The sequence below is a fragment of the Papio anubis genome, chromosome 10 (genome assembly GCF_008728515.1).
Source record: "Papio anubis isolate 15944 chromosome 10, Panubis1.0, whole genome shotgun sequence".
NCBI lineage: Eukaryota > Metazoa > Chordata > Mammalia > Primates > Cercopithecidae > Papio > Papio anubis.
The window spans coordinates 35,977,448-35,996,106 of NC_044985.1; the positions used below are offsets into that span (position 1 = coordinate 35,977,448).

The following is an 18,659-nucleotide window of genomic DNA, read 5'->3' on the forward strand; positions in this document are numbered from 1 at the left end:
TATAAAAAATTTAAAAATTAGCTGGGCATGGTGGCGTGTGTCTGTACTCCTAGCTACTCAGGAGGCTGAGGCAAGCGGATTGTTTGAGCCCAGGAGGCTGCAGTGAGCTGTGTCATGCCACCGTACTCCAGCCTGGATGACAGAGAGAGACTCTGACTCAAAATAAAATAAAGTAAGTATAAAATAAAAATAAATTAAATTAAAATCCTGGAAATTTCATGTTATTAAAGGAATAAATCTATAAAATGATTGTACACAATATTTTGTTTATAGGCTCATAGAACTTTTAAAAAAAAGCATGTTGCAAATGTTGTGTATTCCAAAATCAAGAGACAAACCACTTCACAAACGGTCTGTCAACACAAGAGACGTATACCAGATCTTTCCATTTCTTCAAGACAGATTTAGCTTTCAGACAGCAAAATCTTACTTTGAAAAATTTCTAACATGATATATAAAGTATAATCATGTGAATGTACTATGAAAAGTTTTCATGTTAAAACAAATGCTTTCATCACTCTTCTAAATTTCTAACATATAGTTCAGCTAATTGCCACATCTCCCCAAAAGCACTTTTTATATTCACTTTTTTCATTTGTTAGCCTATTATATTTATATGTATATTACTCAAAGACTTTTTTGTTATATTATCTATTGTGTTATCTACTTCATTATTTAAAAGTTCCCATACATATAGAACTCCTAGAGGAATTCCTTAAATAACTCACCTAAACATTGTTATCATGTATCCCTATTGTGTCAAGGCTTTCATCACGTGTGTGACTAAAGCAGATTTTCAGTTGAACTCTTTTTCATTTGTTCCTTCAGGATGAAGTTAATCCCATAAATCCAGCAACTGGGCTTTTTTAACTTTTATGTCCCAAAAGTACAACTGAGCCTTTAAGACATGAAAGTTAGGGGCACTAACACCCCACACAGCCGAAAATCTGTGTATAACTTTCGATTCCCCAAAAGCTTAACTATTAATAGCCTAGTCTTTTCTTTTTTTTTGAGACAAGAGTCTCACTCTGCTGCCCAGGTTGGAGTGCAGTGGTGCCATCTCAGTTCATTGCAACCTCTGCCTCCTGGGTTCAAGCGATCCTCCTGTCTCAGCCTCCCAAGTAGCTGGGATTACAGGTGCACACCATTATGTCCAGCTAAGTTTTGTATTTTTAGTAGAGACGAGGTTTTACCATATTGGCCAGGCTGGTTTCAAACTCCTGACCTCAAGTGATCTGCTCACCTCAGCCTCTCAAAGTACTGGGATTACAGGCGTGAGCCACTGCAACCAGCCAACTAACAGCCTACTCTTGACCAGAAGCTCTTCACCAATAGCATATACAGTAGATGGACATATATTTTGTATCTACATAATATACTGTATTCTTACAATAAGGTAAGCTAGAGAAAAAAAAAATGTTGTTAAGGAAATCATGAGTTGGAGGAAGAGGGGTTGGTCCTGCAGTTTTAGAGGTGGCAGAGGTGGAAGAAAACCTATGTATAAGTGGACCCTCGCAGTTTAAATCTGTGTTGTTCAAGGGTCAACTGTGATAAAGTCTCATTGTTCTCTCAAAGTTACATCACAAAAAGAGACACTGGTTATCAAGTTCCTAGACATTGACTGAGCATGACTGGACATCTTACCCATTAGGAGTACTTCCAACTTTGTCACATATGTCCATAATAAGACTCCAATCTTCTGTAGTGTTGTACTCATTCGTGGCTTTTTCTATAAAATATATTAGCATACACAACAATGAGGACACATTTCATATAACACTAAAATACCAGTAAAGGCCCAACATTTAAGAAATCCTACCTTTTCTCTTGCCGAAGATACTACAGATGACCTTCAGAAGACAAAAGTACTTCTATTAACTTCAATTTTAAATTGTATAATTAAATGAACTAAGTATCTTGAGGTAAAGCAATTAAATGCCTTCTAAATAAACAAATTACTAAGTATCAATAATCCCATAAAATTCTAATTTGGAAGAAAGTTTTAAAAATGTATCATCAGGCCTGGGCATGGTGGCTCATGCCTGTAATCCCATGCATGGGAGGCCAAGGCAGGAGGATCGTTTGAGGCCAGGAGTTTGAGACCAGCCTGGGCAATATAGTGAGACCCTGTCTCTACAAAAAATAAATTTTATACATTAGCCAGGCATGGTGGCAAATGCCTGTAATCTTAGCTACTTGGGAGGCTGAAATGGGAGGATTGCTTTGTCTATGAATTCAAGGCTGCAGTGAGCTATTATCACGCTACTGCACTCCAGCCTGGGTGACAGGGAGAGACCGTATCTCTTAAAAAAATTAGAAAGTATATCATACAAGTAAATATGTACTAAACTGTCCAATAAAGCATTGGTTTTGTAAATTTTTTTAATAGAGAAGGGGTCTCACTATGTTGCCCAGGTTGGTCTTGAACTCCTGGGCTCAAGGAATCTTCCTCCTTGGCCTCCCAAATGTTGGGATTACAGGCCACTGTACTCAGCCTGAAGCATTGTTTTCACAGCAAAAAGAAAAACTGATTAATATAGTAAATTCATACAATGGAATATGAAATGAGGGATACAAAATTAAATGAACAAAAATTTATGAAACTCAAAACATGATTTGCTTGCGCTTATAATGCTGAGTCAAAAAAGCTAACAGCAGAAGAATTCATAATATTTACATGAGTTGTTTTTCTTCCTTTTTTCTGCTTTTTTTTTGTTGTTGAGACAGAGTCTCCACTCTGTTGCCCAGGCTGGCTGGAGTGCAGTGGCACAATCTCAGCTGACTGCAACCTCTACCTCCCAGGTTCAAGCGATTCTCCTGCCTCAGCCTCCCAAGTACCTGGGACTACAGGTGCCCGCCATCATGCTCGGCTAATTTTTGTATTTTTAGTAGAGATGGGGTGTCACCATATTGGCCAGGCTGGTCTCAAACTCCTGACCTTGCGATCCGCCCACCTTGGCCTCCCAAAGTGCTGGGATTACAGGCGTGAGGCACCGCACCCAGCTACATGAGTTTTTTAAAGACAGCTTTATTGCTATAATTCACGTATCAATACAATTTACACATTTAAAATGTACAATTCAATGTTTTGACTATATTCATAGAGTTGTACAACTAACACCAGTATCTAATTTGAGAACATTTAATCACTTCCAAGAGAAATCCATACCCACCGGCAATTACTGTTCATTCTCCCTACATACTCCTAGCCCCAGGCAACCACTTGTCTACTTTCTGTCTCCAAAGATTCACCTATTCTGGATTTTTCATATAAATAGAACCATACAATACATGTTCTTTTCTGACTGGCTTCTGTTATTTGGCATAAAGTTTGCAAGGGTCATCCACGTTGTAGCATGTATCAGTACTTCATTTCTTCTTACGGCTAAATAATATTCCACTGTGTAGATATACCACATTTATCCATTCACCAGTTCATGAACATCTGGGTTGGCTGGCTGGTTGGCTGGCTTACTGAGACAGGGTCTCACTCTGTTGCCCAGGCTGGTGTGCAGTGGTGTCATCACGACTCACTGCAGCCTTGATCTCCCGGGGCTCACGTGATCCTCCCACCTCGGCTTCCCGAGTAGCTAGGACCACAGGTGTGCACCATCATGCCCAACTAAGTTTTGCATTTTTTGTGGAGATGGGGTTTCGTCATGTTGCCCAGGTTGGTCTCAAACTGCTGGGCTCAAGTGATCTGCCTGCCTCAGCCTCCGAAAGTGCTGAGATTACAAGTCTGAGCCACCATGCCAGTCAACATTTGGATTTTCAAAAACGTTTTTGGGCCAGGAGCGGTGGCTCACGGCACTTCGGGAGGCCGAGCTGGGCAGATCACGAGGTCAGGGGATCGAGACCATCCTGGCTAACACGGTGAAACTCCATCACTACTAAAATTACAAAAAATTAGCCGGGCATGGTGGTGGGCGCCTGAGACCCAGCTACTCAGGGGGCTGAGGCAGGAGAATGGCCTGAACCTGGGACGTGGAGCTTGCAGTGAGCAGAATTCGTGCCACTGCACTCCAGCCTGGGCGACAGAGCAAAATTCCATCTCAAAAAAAAAAAAAAAACACCTTTTGGCTAATATAAATAATGCACTGATGCTATCAACATTCATGTACAAGTCCCTGTGTAGACATCATGTTTTCATTTTCCTTTAGCATATATCTAGGAGTAGAAATGCTGTGTCATATGATAACTCTATGTTTAATTTTTTTAGGAATGGGCAGTTTTCCAAGGGAACTATACTATGGTACATTCCCACCAGCAATATGTGAATGTTTCACCTGGAACTTCATAACATCCAAAAAATACACTATATTCTTTAGGGATATATACACAGGTCATAAAAGTATTAACATGCATGAGAAGGATAAACATCAAACTTGGGGGGTGGTTCAAAAGAAGACAGGGGCTTCATTGTATTTATAAAGGTTTATTAAGTTGTACAGTATGTATCCAGAAAATATTTTATTTTCAATATCTTTTTTGTGGTCTGAAATATTACATGATCAAAGTAAAAACTGACAAGTAACCTGCATTGTGAGAAATAAAATAAATTAATTAAACATAAACTGTTAAAAAGCATGATTGGAATATAATGATTGAGTTATGGAGCATTTTTACTTTACTAACTTTTACAAAAATTTCAATATCAAGGAATACAATTTTTTCTTCTAGTATGGAGAGGTGGAGATATAAAAAACACCCCTTTAGAAACATTGTATCATTTTATGTCTTTTCCTCTTTATCACATATACTCTATAATTTCAAATATAGAATAAGCTAGCAAAACATACACACATACACATACACACACACACGCGCACACACACACACACACGACAGGTGATATCACAGTGATCATCAGGAAAGATGGTAGGAAACCAGAGTAATTTTTTTTTTAAACAGCAAGGAATAATCAAAAGAAGCCAAAAAATGAACTGGCTTAGCAAACAACTATACTTTGTGAGTAAAGAGAAACACACCAATGCAGTTAACCTCAGTTAAATGCTGGAACTCGCTTTAAAAAGCCATGCAAATTGCCTACTACTTATGGATGGAAAGCAACTGTTTTGACATGTGATGAAATGACAAACCAAAGGTTTTAGAAACGTAATATATTTTTGTCTACTGAAAGTTCTAGATCCAGGCACCAAACTATGCAGGTAAAACATACCTACTCAGGTTTTCACCTTCTTCCCTTGCGCAAAAAAGACTATTGCTTTGGAAAGTCAGAGCAGACTATATTGTTTTCAAGGCTTAACTATTTCTGAATTACGTATCTAATAAATTCCATGAATTCAGAAGTACAGACAAGGAAAAACCTTTTTCCAATCCCTTTTAAAACTATGATGTATATCCTTCCAGACATTATATATACATATATACACACACACATATATACACACACACACACAAAAACAATAAAAGCTAATGCAAAATTAAATAGTATAAGGTGTACAGAGACAGCACCCAAAAACAGACAACTTCTTCCTTGGCTAAGTTATGAACAAGATGAGAAACAAAACAGAATAAAATAACACTTTTGTTACTAACAGAAGCTTTAGATATACTGGCCAAATGAATTTAGTAGTGAACCCCAGAAGTGGGCATGCCTTAGCACTAAAGAGGAGAAGGTCTCTCCCTGCAGGGGTAAACCTCTGCATAACTTATTCCATGGAGAAGTAAATGAAAAATCACTCAGTGGTGGTGGAAAGACTAGCTAGTCCTACACAGAAGGGCATACGTAAGGCCAGTTATTCTCAAACTTACCATCTCACACCAAAGATGAAGTGAATAAAAAAGCAAGGGCAAGCCAGGTGAGGTGGCACACACCTATCGTCCCAGCACTTGAGAGGCCAAGACAGGCAGATCACTTGAGCCCAGGAGTTCAACACCAGCATGGGCAACATGGTAAAACCCTGTCTCTACAAAAAACACAAAAAAGTTAGCTGGGCCTGATGGCACACGTCTGTAGTCCCAGCTACTTGGGAGGCTGAGGTAGGAGGATGGCTTGAGCCTGGGAGGTCGAGGTTGCAGTGAGACAAGATCGCACCACTGCACTCCAACGTGGACAACAGAGTGAGCCCTGTCTCCACAAAACAAAACAAAGGGCAGGCTCAGGGTGACACTAATGGAACTCCCTTCTCACAAAGAAAACCATAGGGGTACAGAAAAAATATTCCCCACTAATATTGTGATCATACTTAAATGTATCATTTCTTAACATGCATTTCTACTCATAAACATCTGTCCACATTCAGAAATATACATCTATACCAGTATTTTTAGTAGCTGCACAATGTACCATTATATACAGAGTGGCCATAAAGTTCCAAAACGAGCTAGAGAGAAGCTATCAGTAAACTGATTGTAAATCCATTAGGTACTCAATCTGTCTTCTTTGTTATACTTACTGGTATCATTCATATTGGTGACTCACATAGACTAAATACAAAATAATTAGGAGGGCAGGATTTTGTGCATAGTCCTTTCTGAAGATGTTTCATAGCTTTTTTTTTTTGTTTAGCATCTGTCTTTGTCACAACCTTTCACCACATTCCACCTCCAGATGAATGTAACAATCACAGCATGAATTTTTGTTTGTTTTGTTCACAATTATTATTCTTAGCACATAAACAGCATGTAGGGCACGAAGTAGGTGCTCCATCCATATTTGTTTCATGAGTGAATGAATGATGTTGGTTGCTCCTCCACACTCCATTAGCCTGGTACAATGTGTAAAGTGGCAAACAACAGCAGAGCTTTTGAGTACATAAACTAAAAGGGCTTTAACTCTGATGCCCATCTGTGGACATGGTTTGGCTGATGTGTGCAAAGTTCTGGACCAACCAAAGCTTCACTGCTGAGCAGACAAATATTCAAGGGGCTACATAAGATCAAACTTCAATAGCAACACCACACGGCAACAAAAGGTAACAGCACTAGTGGGCTTATGAAGTTCTAGTTCTCCTCTTATTTACTGAGAGAAGTAACTCTATGTTTGGGAGTCTCAACAAGGAGGCAGGGTAAGTGGGGAAGGCAATGCTTCAAGAGCTTCTTAGACAGGTGACTAACTTTACATACTGAGTCTGAAAAGCAAATCATATATTTTACAGCTTCATGCCAATCTTTCCTATTCGTTTATGATGTAGTTTTTGCTGTAACAGAATCTACCATTTTTCTTTTTATAGTGTCATTTAGCATACTGTTTGAATTACCTGAAGATTAAATATCCACCCACATTCTTTTCTGTATATTAATCCCCTTTTACATGTAAATCTTTAGGGTATCTAGAACTTCATTTAGTATATCTGGAACCTCACACACGGTGTGAGGCAGGAACAGAAAAATATTTTTACAAATTTGTTGTCAGTTCTACCATTTAAGAATCTATCCTTTCCTCATTGATCTGAGAAGCCAGCATCACCAATTAGCAAATTTTATGAGTATGGATGTGTATGAGTACAAAGACACACACATAATCAGGTGAGTCTGATTTTAGACCATCTAATAACCTACCTAGTCCAGCTAGAATTCAACTTTTCATGGTATTTTTCCAATTCTGGTCATGTAACACATTAAATATGAAGCCTATCTGATGCCTTCTAAAGCCTCCCAACAATTTTTAAAATATCTAATTAGACTATTGTTTATTCGATTTAATTTCCACAGAAAATGGAAAATTCCTGATTTGAATACTCTATCAAGCACAGTTTAGTCTCTACAAATACAGACTCACAATTACTCTTTTTAAAAAGTATAAAACCTGAAGACTTCATAATGGCCTGCCAAAAAGGACTTCGTTTTTCAAGTGAGCTACATAACATTTAAATTACGCACTTAGGAGTATTTTAAACCCCTGGGAAATCTTAAATATTATAATTAAGAAACCAGTCTTTTATAGCATGTCACTTTGCCCAATGTTGGGGCCCTATATCACATTACTCTGTGTCAAACGCATAGCGAGGGAGAAAGTTGAAAGAGCCCTCCTGGGGCCTAAATGCTAAATTGCCAGCATTTGGTGGGTGTAAGTCATAACATTTCATCACCAGGCTTCGATTACTGTATGTAGAAAGCCTCAAATACAACATGAAATAGCTTAGAAAGATTCTAACAATATAATAAAGAATAATTCCATCAATACCTACCTACAAGGAACAAAAAGGCTCCGCCCAACTTAGTCATTATGTTCAAAGTACAGCTTTAAAAACAATCTAGCTCTACCCATAAAACTTTTAATAAAATAGGCTCTATCAGTAATAAAAAATTTACATGAAATAAGAATGCCTGCAAGAAAGCTTTAAAGCTCCTCCTATTATGTTTGCAAATAAAAATTCATGACTAGTCTTCTGCTTCCAAACATGATAGAATATCTGGTACCAGACTTGCGATCCTACCAAAAACAACTATAAAACAGGCCAAAATCGATGAGGCAATTGTTTTCAGGGAATGAATAGCAGGCAGAGCAGGTCCCAGATCTTTGAGGGAAGGAAAATATGTAGTGAGCCTCACGATGGCCTCAGCTTTCTGCCTTGGAATACTTTCCTGTCCAGCACAAGGAAGACTAACCCAAGTAGAGGAGGACTAGCCCAAGAAGAGCAGCTGAGACGGAGACCAGGTTTCTAAGCACGGTGATTAACCAGAGGCCCTTGGCCAAGGGCTGGGCTACACAAACACACTCGAGATGAGTCTCTATGGGGTCTAGCAGAGATTACCTTCTATGGGGCTGAAAGGTCAAGCAGCACTGGAAGTCATCCTCCCTATTATGCATGGAATGTTTGTGTTCCTCCCAAAATTCTTATGTTGAAGCTGTAATCCCCAGTGTGGCTGTATTTGCAGATGGGGCCTCTAAGGAAGTAATTATTGTTAAATGACGCCAAAAGGATGGGACCCTGATCCAACAAGATTAGTGTCCTTTTAAGAAAATACACCAGAGAGCTAGCACTCTCTTTGTGTACACACAGCCAGGAAAAGCCATATGAGGACACAGGAGTAAGGGGGCTGTATATAACCCAAGGGGCGAACTCTCACCAGACAGCACCTCTGCTGGCACTTTGATCTCGGACTTGCAGGCCCCAGAACTGTGAGAAAATAAATTTCTGCTGCGTAAGCTACCTAGCCTATGGTATTGTTATGGCAGCCCAAGCAGGCTAATTAACACTGCCCAAACAAAGCAAGAGAACACTTCATGCATTTAGTTGAAAATCCAAAAAGGGCACACCTTAGGAGGAAAAGTCCTCTAGAATTTAGTTCAAAACCAAAATAGGCCTCCCTCCAAGGAATAAAACCAAGCCTGTCAAAACCTAAAAGATCCCCCCCAATAATATTACAACCTGACAAAACTCAACACCATTTAGAGGAAGACAATGTAATTTAGCCTCCCTACAAAGAATAATCACAATGTCCACCGTAATATAAAAAATTACTAAATAAGCAAACAAGTATCCCAAAATCAAGATTAGTCAATAAAAACAGATGTTAGCATAACCCAAATGTTAGACTTAGCAAGAAAGAACTTTACAGAATTATATATATTTTCAAGAATGCAAAGATTGGTGAATGCTCAGCAGAGAAATGAAAACTATAAAAATGGAATGTCTGAACTGCAAAGTACAATATCTCAATTTAAAAATGCATTAAATGGGCTGGGTGCAGGGGGCTCACACCTGTAATTCCAGCACTTTGGGAGGACGAGCGGGGTGGATCACGAGGTCAAGAGATTGAGACCATCCTGGCCAACATGGTGAAGCCCTGTCTCTACTAAAAATACAAAAAATTAGCCAGGTGTGGTGGTGGATGCCTGTAGTTCCAGCTACTCAGGAGGCTGAGGCAGGAGAATCACTTGAACCTGGGAAGTGGAGGTTGTAGTGAGCCAAGATTACATAACTGTACTCTAGTCTGGGCAACAGAGCGAGACTCTGTCTCAAAAAAAAAAAAAAAAACTTGTAATACCCAATCACATGGGAACTAACAAGCAGGACATGCGGATAATTTAAAGTATAATAGAAGGCAACATAAAAATGTATTATGATTAAGATACTATGTATCAATACCTTTGGACATGACTAAAGCAATTTAGAATTTTGTCTTAGTCTGTTTTACACTGCTATTTAACAGAATACCTGAAATGGGGTAGTTCATAAAGAACAGAAATTTATTTCTCACAGTTCTGGAGGCTGGAAAGTCCAAGATCAAAGCAATGGCATCTGGTCAGGGCCTTCTTACTGTGTCCTCACATGGCAGAAGGTGGAAGGGCAAGGGAGAGTGAACCCACTCCTGTAAGCCCTTTTTATTGCAGCATTAATCCATTCATAAAGCAGGTACTCTCATGACCTAAACACTTCCCAAAAGGCCCCATCCCCCAACACTGTTACATTGGCGACTGTTTCCAACACTTAAATTGTGGGGGATACATTCTCACCATAGCAATCTTAGGGGAAAAAATTGCTTTTTATCTATTAATAGGAGGAAAAACCCTCAATTGTTTCTATACCTTAAAATTGCAGTATAAGAACCGAGAAAAGCTAGCCAAAAATATATATAAAAAAAAATATATATATATATATATAAACACATATATACAATTTTTTTTTTTTTTTTGAGATGGAGTCTTGCTCTGTTGCCCAGGTTGGAGTGCAGTGGCCGGATCTCAGCTCACTGCAAGCTCCACCTCCCGGGTTTACGCCATTCTCCTGCCTCAGTCTCCCGAGTAGCTGCGACTACAGGCACTCGCCACCAAGCCTGGCTAGTTTTTTGTATTTTTTTAGTAGAGACGGGGTTTCACTGTGTTAGCCAGGATGGTCTCGATCTCCTGACCTCGTGATCCGCCTGTCTCGGCCTCCCAAAGTGCTGGGATTACAGGCTTGAGCCATCACGCTCAATTAATTAACAATTTAATTAAAAACAATAATAGGAATTAAGCAATAACTCCTGAGCATTTTACATATGCTAAATCACTTGCTCCTCAATCAAATGAAGGATTCTCATAAGTGGGGACTGGTGGGTCACACCTGTAATCCCAGCACTTTGGGAGGCCAAGCCAGGAGGATCACTTGAGAGTCCAGGAGTTCAAGACCAGCCTGGGCAACACAGTAAGATCCCTCATCTCTAACAACAACAAAAAAAATTTTTAAAGTAGTCTGGTACACTGATGCACACTTGTAGTTGTAGCTACTCAGAAGGCTGAAACAGGAGAGTGCATGAGCCCAGGAGTTTGAGGTTACAGTGAGCTATGATTGTGCCACTGTACTCCAGCCTGGGCTGGGTTATTTTACAACCTTGCATGTAAAATAAATAAATAAAAATAAAAACCATATAAATGGGAAAGCTGAGATACAGAAAATTATTCTTATTCTTATTATTTGAGATACAGTCTCACTCTGTCGCCCAGGTTGGAGTAGAATGGCACGATCTCAGCTCACTGCAACCTCTGCCTCCCGGGTTCAAGCAATTCTCCCGCCTCAGCCTCCCGAGTAGCTGGAACTGCAGGCGCATGCCACCATGGCTGGGTAATTTTTGCATTTTTAGTAGAGACAAGGTTTTGCCATGTTGGTCAGGCTGGTCTCGAACTCCTGACCTCAGGTGATCTGCCCGCCTCGGCCTCCCAAAGTGCTGGGATTACAGGCATGAGCCACTGCGCCTGGTCCAGAAAATTATTAAATAACTAGCACAAGGTTATACAGTTAGTAAGCAATAAAATAGAGATTTCAATTTGTGCCATCTGGCTCAGAGTGTGTGCTCCAGGTTCAAATCACTATATTAAACTGCCTCTTGAGAGTAATTTTTGTTCAAAATTGCCAAATTAACATAGTTTTTCTGTTTCCCTACGTATACATTGTTGCAGGAAGTCAGGGACCCTGAATGGGGGGACTGGCTGGAGCCATGGCAGAGGAACATAAATTGTGAAGATTTCATGGACATTTATCAGTTCCCAAATTAATACTTTTATCATTTCTTAGGCCTGTCTTTACTGCAATCTCTGAATATAAGTTGTGGAGATTTCATGGACATTTATCAGTTCCCAAATAATACTCTTATTAATTTCTTATGCCTGTCTTTAATCTCTTAATCCTGTTATCTTCGTAAGCTGAGAATGTACATCACCTCAGGACTCTGTGATGATTGTGTTAACTATACAAATTGATTGCAAAACATGTGTTTTAAGAATATGAAATCTGACTGTAAAACATGTGTTTGAACAATATGAAATCAGTGCACCTTAAAAAAGAACAGAATAACAGCAATTTTAGGGAACAAGGGAAGATAACCATAAGGTCTGACTGCCTGCGGGGTGGGGCAAAAAGAGCCATATTTTTCTTCCTGCAGAGAGTCTATAAACAGATGTGCAAGGAGGAGAGATACTCAATTCTTCTCCTAGCAAAGAATATTAAATATTAAGACCCTAGGAAAAGAAGTGCATTCCTGGGGGGAGGTCTATAAACGGCCGCTCTGGGAGTGTCTGTCTTATGCGGTTGAGACAAGGACTGAAATACACCCTGGTCTCCTGCAGTATCCTCAGGCTTACTAGGATTGGGAAAGTCCAGCCTGGTAAATTTTGGTCAGACTGGTTCTCTGCTCTTGAACCCTGTTTTCTGTTAAGATGTTAATCAAGACAATACGTGCACAGCTGAACACAGATCCTCATTAGTAATTCTAATTTTGCCCTTTGCCTTATGATCTTTACTGGCCTCAGAAGCATGTGATCTTTGTGACCTACTCCCTGTTCATACACCACCTCCCCTTTTGAAATCCTTAATAAAAACTTGCTGGTTTTGCGGTTCAGGTGGGGCATTACAGACCTACCGATATGTGATGTCACCCCCGGCGGCCCAGCCGTAAAATTCCTCTCTTTGTACTCTTTCTCTTTCTGAGACCGGCTGACACTTAGGGAAACTAGAAAGAACCTACATTGAAATATTGGGGGTGGGTTCCCCTGATAATACATATCTTAAACACACTGAATAGGAAACATGCAAATTCAACTCTCGTTTATAAGCAAAGAATCAGGCAGAGTGCCATGATTAACTTTTTTTTTTTTTTTTTTGAGATGCAGTTTTGCTCTTGTTGCCCAGGCTGGAGTGCAATGGCACAATCTCGGCTCAATGCAAACCTCTGCCTCCCGAGTTCAAGCGATTCTCCTGCCTCAGCCTCCCAAGTAGCCGGGATTACAGGCATGCACCACCATGCCGGGCTAATTTTGTATTTTTAGTAGGGGTGGGGTTTCTCCACGTTGGTCAGGCTGGTCTTGAACTCCTAACCTCAGGTGATCTGCCCACCTAGGCCTCCCAAAGTGCTGGGATTAAAAGCGTGAGCCACTGTGCCCACCGATTAACTCCATTTACTAAACCATATAATAATACAATATATTCAAGAGCTGCTTCCTCTGATGCAATACAGATCAGTCATTGCCATTCTATTCATTTCTCATGTCGCCACCAACATTTTTGGGGCGATTAGGAGGAATTAAGAGAATTGAGCGTAAGGGGAGCCAGGAGGAGGAAAAGAAGGGGGAAAAACACATAAAAATTCCCTTTTACTGTCTTTTAATATTTTAAACCATCTATTAAAAAGGCAAGTCCTGGGGCCAGCCTTTATTTTCCTACAAGTTTACTTTCTTCTTGGCTGATATTTCCAAAATACCCTCTGTAATCCTATTAGGTGAGAGCCATGTCCCCCTAACTCCACAAAATGAGCACACTCATTTACACACACCCTTACTCAGGAGACAGGGCAGAAGCATACATGTTATAATTTCCATTGTAATAGGCCTATTAGGAAGCATAATGTGCCAGACACTTTCTAGTGACTGGGATAAAGGAAAAATGAGTCAGCCGGGTGCAGTGGCTCATGTCTGTAATCTCACCACTTTGGGAGGCTGAGGCGGGCAGATCACAAGGTCAGGAGATCAAGACGAGCCTGGCTAACATGGTGAAACCCCATCTCTATTAAAAATATATATATATATACAAAAAATTATCTGGGTGGGGTGGCACACACCTGTAGTCCCAACTACTCAGGAGGCTGTGCCAGGAGAATCACTTGAACCCGGGAGATGGAGGTTGCAGTGAGCCAAAATAGCGCCACTGCACTCCAGCCTGGGCAACAGAACGAGACTCCGTCTCGGAAAAAAAAAAAAGAATCTCCAAGGTAGCCACTAGCATGCCAAAAAGTTACAGATAGAGAATCAAAAGCAAATAGGCCAGGCATATGATTACATTACCTCTGCAGACCGAGAAGACCATTATGCACACTCTGTATGCACCTGTGGAGTACTATCAGGCTTCAGGGGTGGGATACACATCACCAGTTAAACAACAAGGACCTGCCCTGCCTACATCCAGCTCTGAAGCTTTCTTACTAGCTTATAAGCTTTGGAGTAGTTCACCTTCATTTTGACTCAAACTCAAATGCATGTTCTCATTTGTCAAATGGAGATTAAAATAGCTGTCGTGCTTAAAAGAGTTGTGAAAATTACGTGAAAAGAAAAATGGACAAAATACTTAAACAAGTAGTACTTTGAAAAAGAGAATATCCATTTAGCAAAATAAATATATTTAAAGGTGCCCAACATCAAGAGTTATCAGGTAAATGCATATTAAAACTACAATGAAGGCCGGGCATGGTGGCTCCCGCCTGTAACTCCAGCACTTTGGGAGGTCAAGGCGAGCGGATCACATGAAGCCAGGAGCTGGAGACGAGCCTGGCCAACACAGGGAAACCCTGTCTCTACTGAAAATGCAAAAACTAGCCAGGCATGGTGGTGTACATCTGTAGTCCCAGCTACTCGGGAGGTAGGAGAATCGCTTGAACCTGGGAGGGAGAGGTTGCAGTGAGCCCAGATCATGCCACTGCATTCCAGCCTGGGGCACAGAGCAAGACTCTGTCTCAAAATCAACAACAATGACAAAGCCAATAATGAGATACCCACTAGAATGGCTAAAAATTTTAAAACTACATCATCATGTACTGACAAATTTCTGACATAAAATTGTAATAATACGACAAAATGAAAAATCAAGGCAGGGAAGAAGAGAAGTGGTCAGATTCAGAGACAGAAAAAACCAAGGAGAAAAAAATAACAAAAGATAAAGAAATGATATATCCTTAAGTTTTATTCTGATATCTGGGTGATAAATAGTTAGAACCAATAGTTGTCAAGTAACCAGAGTTTGATATCCTACCCTACATACATACACACAAAGCCTATTCTTAACACCTATAAGCAGGTGGCCACTTCAGAATGTCAATAATTTTCAGGGGACAATGGCCATTCCCAGATATCTGCCACAATGACCTTCTTAGGTTCAATCTCTACATTAGATACAAATATTTATTCATTATCAGATAACTTAACAGAACCTAATAAGGTATTAATGTTTGGGGAAAAAAAAGTTCTTCCCCTTCAACCCTCCATCTCAAGGACTTAGTACTGCTGTGGACAAACCAAAACACTGCACATGCTAGATTTCTTTAAGCAGATCTCTTTTTAGAAGAGAAGGTTAAGATAATACATCCCATGACAAATGAAAGTAAAAGCTGCTGTTCCAGATAAGAATAAAAAAAAAACTTTTAGTACAAATGAGAAGTAAAATTCTGAGTCACTACAATTCTCATATTGCAAATGAAAATAGGTTAAGATAATACATCCCATGACAAATGAAAGTAAAAGCTGCTGTTCCAGATAAGAATAAAAAAAAAACTTTTAGTACAAATAAGAAGTAAAATTATGAGTCACTACAATTCTCATATTGCAAATGAAAATAGGCAAGTGCTTACTAAGGGAATGTTTACCGACCAAGAAAATAGTCTGCGAGTTTTCAGATACAATAAAAATTTCACTGCATAACGAATTTTTCATCCGAATGCTATCATTTAAAAATGATACTAAATATGAGGGAGACTGCACATAATAAAAATTTTTTAATCCTTCATCATTTCCCCTCATGCTTTTATAAAATATGAGATAAAACACAGTTCTGAGCTTGCATTAAAAGTCAGTAAGAACTGGAACTACTTCACAAGATACTTCATTTTTAACATTCCTTAACTGGAGAAAACTAAAGAAAGGCCTCCCTGAATGGAACAGAGATCACCATAACAGGTCTCCATGGTAAAGAACTGCAAATGTTCCACAAGGTGCCACAGGGACAGAGAGGTGCTTGTCCTTTAAGCATAGCAGCCACAGACCCATTAAGAAAATAATGCTAAAGGAAGTCTAAAAGCTGAGAGCAACACTTATTACACCAAAAAAGACAGCAGATGCCAATAAGTCAATGTGAAACTTAATCCTAAAAAAGAAAGAATGAGGGAAAAGAATGTTTCAACAATACCAAAATGCCTCAGGAACTAATATCCTTCTCACCCACGGTATTGGACAAATATTGCCAATTAGCTGCTATTTTTATAACAGGAAAAAGACTGTAAGCAAAAATACTTTTAAAAACTTTGTAACTTAGGCCAGGCATGGTGGCTCATTCCTATAATCCCAGTACTTTGGGAGGCCAAGGTAGGTGAATCACTTGAGGTCAGGAGTTGAAGACCAGACTGGACCACATGGTGAAACCCCATTTCTAGAAAAAATACAACAACAAAAATATTAGCCAGGCATGGTGGTGGGCGCTTCTAATCCCAGCTACTCAGGAGGCTGAGGTAGGAGAATTGCTTGAACCCAGGAGGCAGAGGCTGCAGTGAGCTGAGACTATACCACTGCACTTCAGCCTGGGTGACCGAGTGAGGCTGTGTCTCAAAAAAGAAAAAATAATAAAATACGGCCGGGCGCGGTGGCTCAAGCCTGTAATCCCAGCACTTTGGGAGGCCGAGATGGGCGGATCATGAGGTCAGGAGATCGAGACCATCCTGGCTAACACAGTGAAACCCCATCTCTACTAAAAAAAATACAAAAAACTAGCCGGGCGACGTGGCGGGCGCCTGTAGTCCCAGCTACTCGGGAGGCTGAGGCAGGAGAATGGCGTAAACCCGGGAGGCGGAGCTTGCAGTGAGCTGAGATCCGGCCACTGCACTCCAGCCTGGGCGACAGAGCCAGACTCTGTCTCAAAAAATAATAATAATAATAAAATAAAATAAAAACTTTTTAACTTAAACAAAATGAAAAATCAAGGAAGGGGGAGAAGAAAAGTGGTCAGATTCAAGGACAAAAGACAACCAAGGAGGCAGAAAATAACAAGAGATAAATGATATATCCTTAAGTTTCATTTTGATACCTGGGTAATAGATGGTTAGAACCATCACTTGTCAAGTAACTAGAGTTTGCTATCCTACCCTACATACTTATAAACAAGGCCTATTCTTTTTTTTTTTTTTCTTTTGAGACAGAGTCTTGCTCTGTTGTCCAGGCTGGAGTGCAGTGGCACGATCTCAGCTCACTGCAACCTCTGCCTCCCGGGTTCAAGTGATTTTCCTGCCTCAGCTTCCCGAGTGGCTGGGATTACAGGTGTGCACCACCATGTCCGGCTAATTTTTGTATTTTTAGTAGAGACGGGGTTTCACCATGTTGGTCAGGCTGGTCTCAAACTTCTGACCCTGTGATCCGCCCACCTCGGCCTCCCAACGTGTTGGGATTACAGGTGTGAGCCACCACGCACAGCCACAAGGCCTATTCTTAACATGCAGGTTAAGGTCCTTTATTTAAACAAAAGCCATGCTAGAGACACATCCACCTAACCACACTGCTGTAGTATTATGTTGTATATTCACTGGCAGAAAATCATTCTCTTCTTGACTTACTTTCAAATTACACATAAACTTATTAAATGTTATTATTAATGAATAAAAATATTTTTTAAACTATCGATATCAGCTGATGTGAAACAAAAATAAAATTAATGTCTTTTCTCTTAAATCCTAAAAACCTACAAGAAATTCCCTTGTATAATGATTTTAACCAATCTGTCATATAATCCATTTGAAATGCCCAAAATAGCTAAGACAATTATAAAACAGTGGGGAAAGAACAGACAATTCAATCCATAGTGATTAGACAACTGATTATTATCTATTGTCAAATGATTATCCAATTCAATTCCTCTGCAGACCTTATACAAAAAATAATTCCTGGTGGATCAAAGACCTAAATGTGAAAATCAGGAGTTTAGTAAAACTTGCAGAAGAAAATATGAAACGATCTGTATAACCTCAGCGTGGAGAAGGGTTTCTTTTCCTTATTACAGGTGTGAGCCACCACACTCAGCCCTAAAGCCTTTCTTAAGAAAAATAAAACTAAGGGAGAATGACAAATATCACTAAGTGAAAACTCACATTTTCTTTACAATAAAAGACACCAGAAACAAAAACAACTAGAATACAGATTTGCAACACACATACCCAACTAAAGATTAGTAGGAAATGTATCTGGAACTTTAAAAATCAATTTTATTTTTCGGTGTTGGTTTTTGGTTTCGTTTTTTTGTTTTGTTTTGTTTGAGAGACAGGATCTGGCTCTGTCACCCAGGCTGGAATGCAGTGGTGCAATCATGGCTCACTGTAGCCTCAACCTCCCCAGCTCAAGCCATCCTCCCACCTCAATCTCCCAAGTAGCTCGGACTACAGGCATGCGCCACCATGCTCAGCTAATTTTTGTATTTTTTGTAGAGACGGGGTTTCATCATGTGGCCTTGGCTGATCTCGAACTCCTGAGA

General features: G+C 39.9%; 1 protein-coding gene across 2 annotated transcripts in view; it reads right to left on the minus strand.

The window, feature by feature from the left end:
* Positions 1-18,659, minus strand: part of STAM2 (signal transducing adaptor molecule 2) — a 56,972-nt gene that overhangs the window by 32,080 nt on the left and 6,233 nt on the right. Inside the window, exons 2-3 of one of the 2 annotated variants that reach the window (XM_021923622.2) lie at positions 1,820-1,850; positions 1,645-1,729 (exon numbers count right to left, since the gene is read on the minus strand). In XM_021923622.2, the coding sequence (XP_021779314.1) occupies positions 1,645-1,682 (38 nt within the window). In that variant the 5' untranslated portion in view covers positions 1,683-1,729; positions 1,820-1,850. The remainder of the gene's footprint in view (positions 1-1,644; positions 1,730-1,819; positions 1,851-18,659) is intronic. The other variant, XM_009182236.4, reaches the window with a different exon arrangement.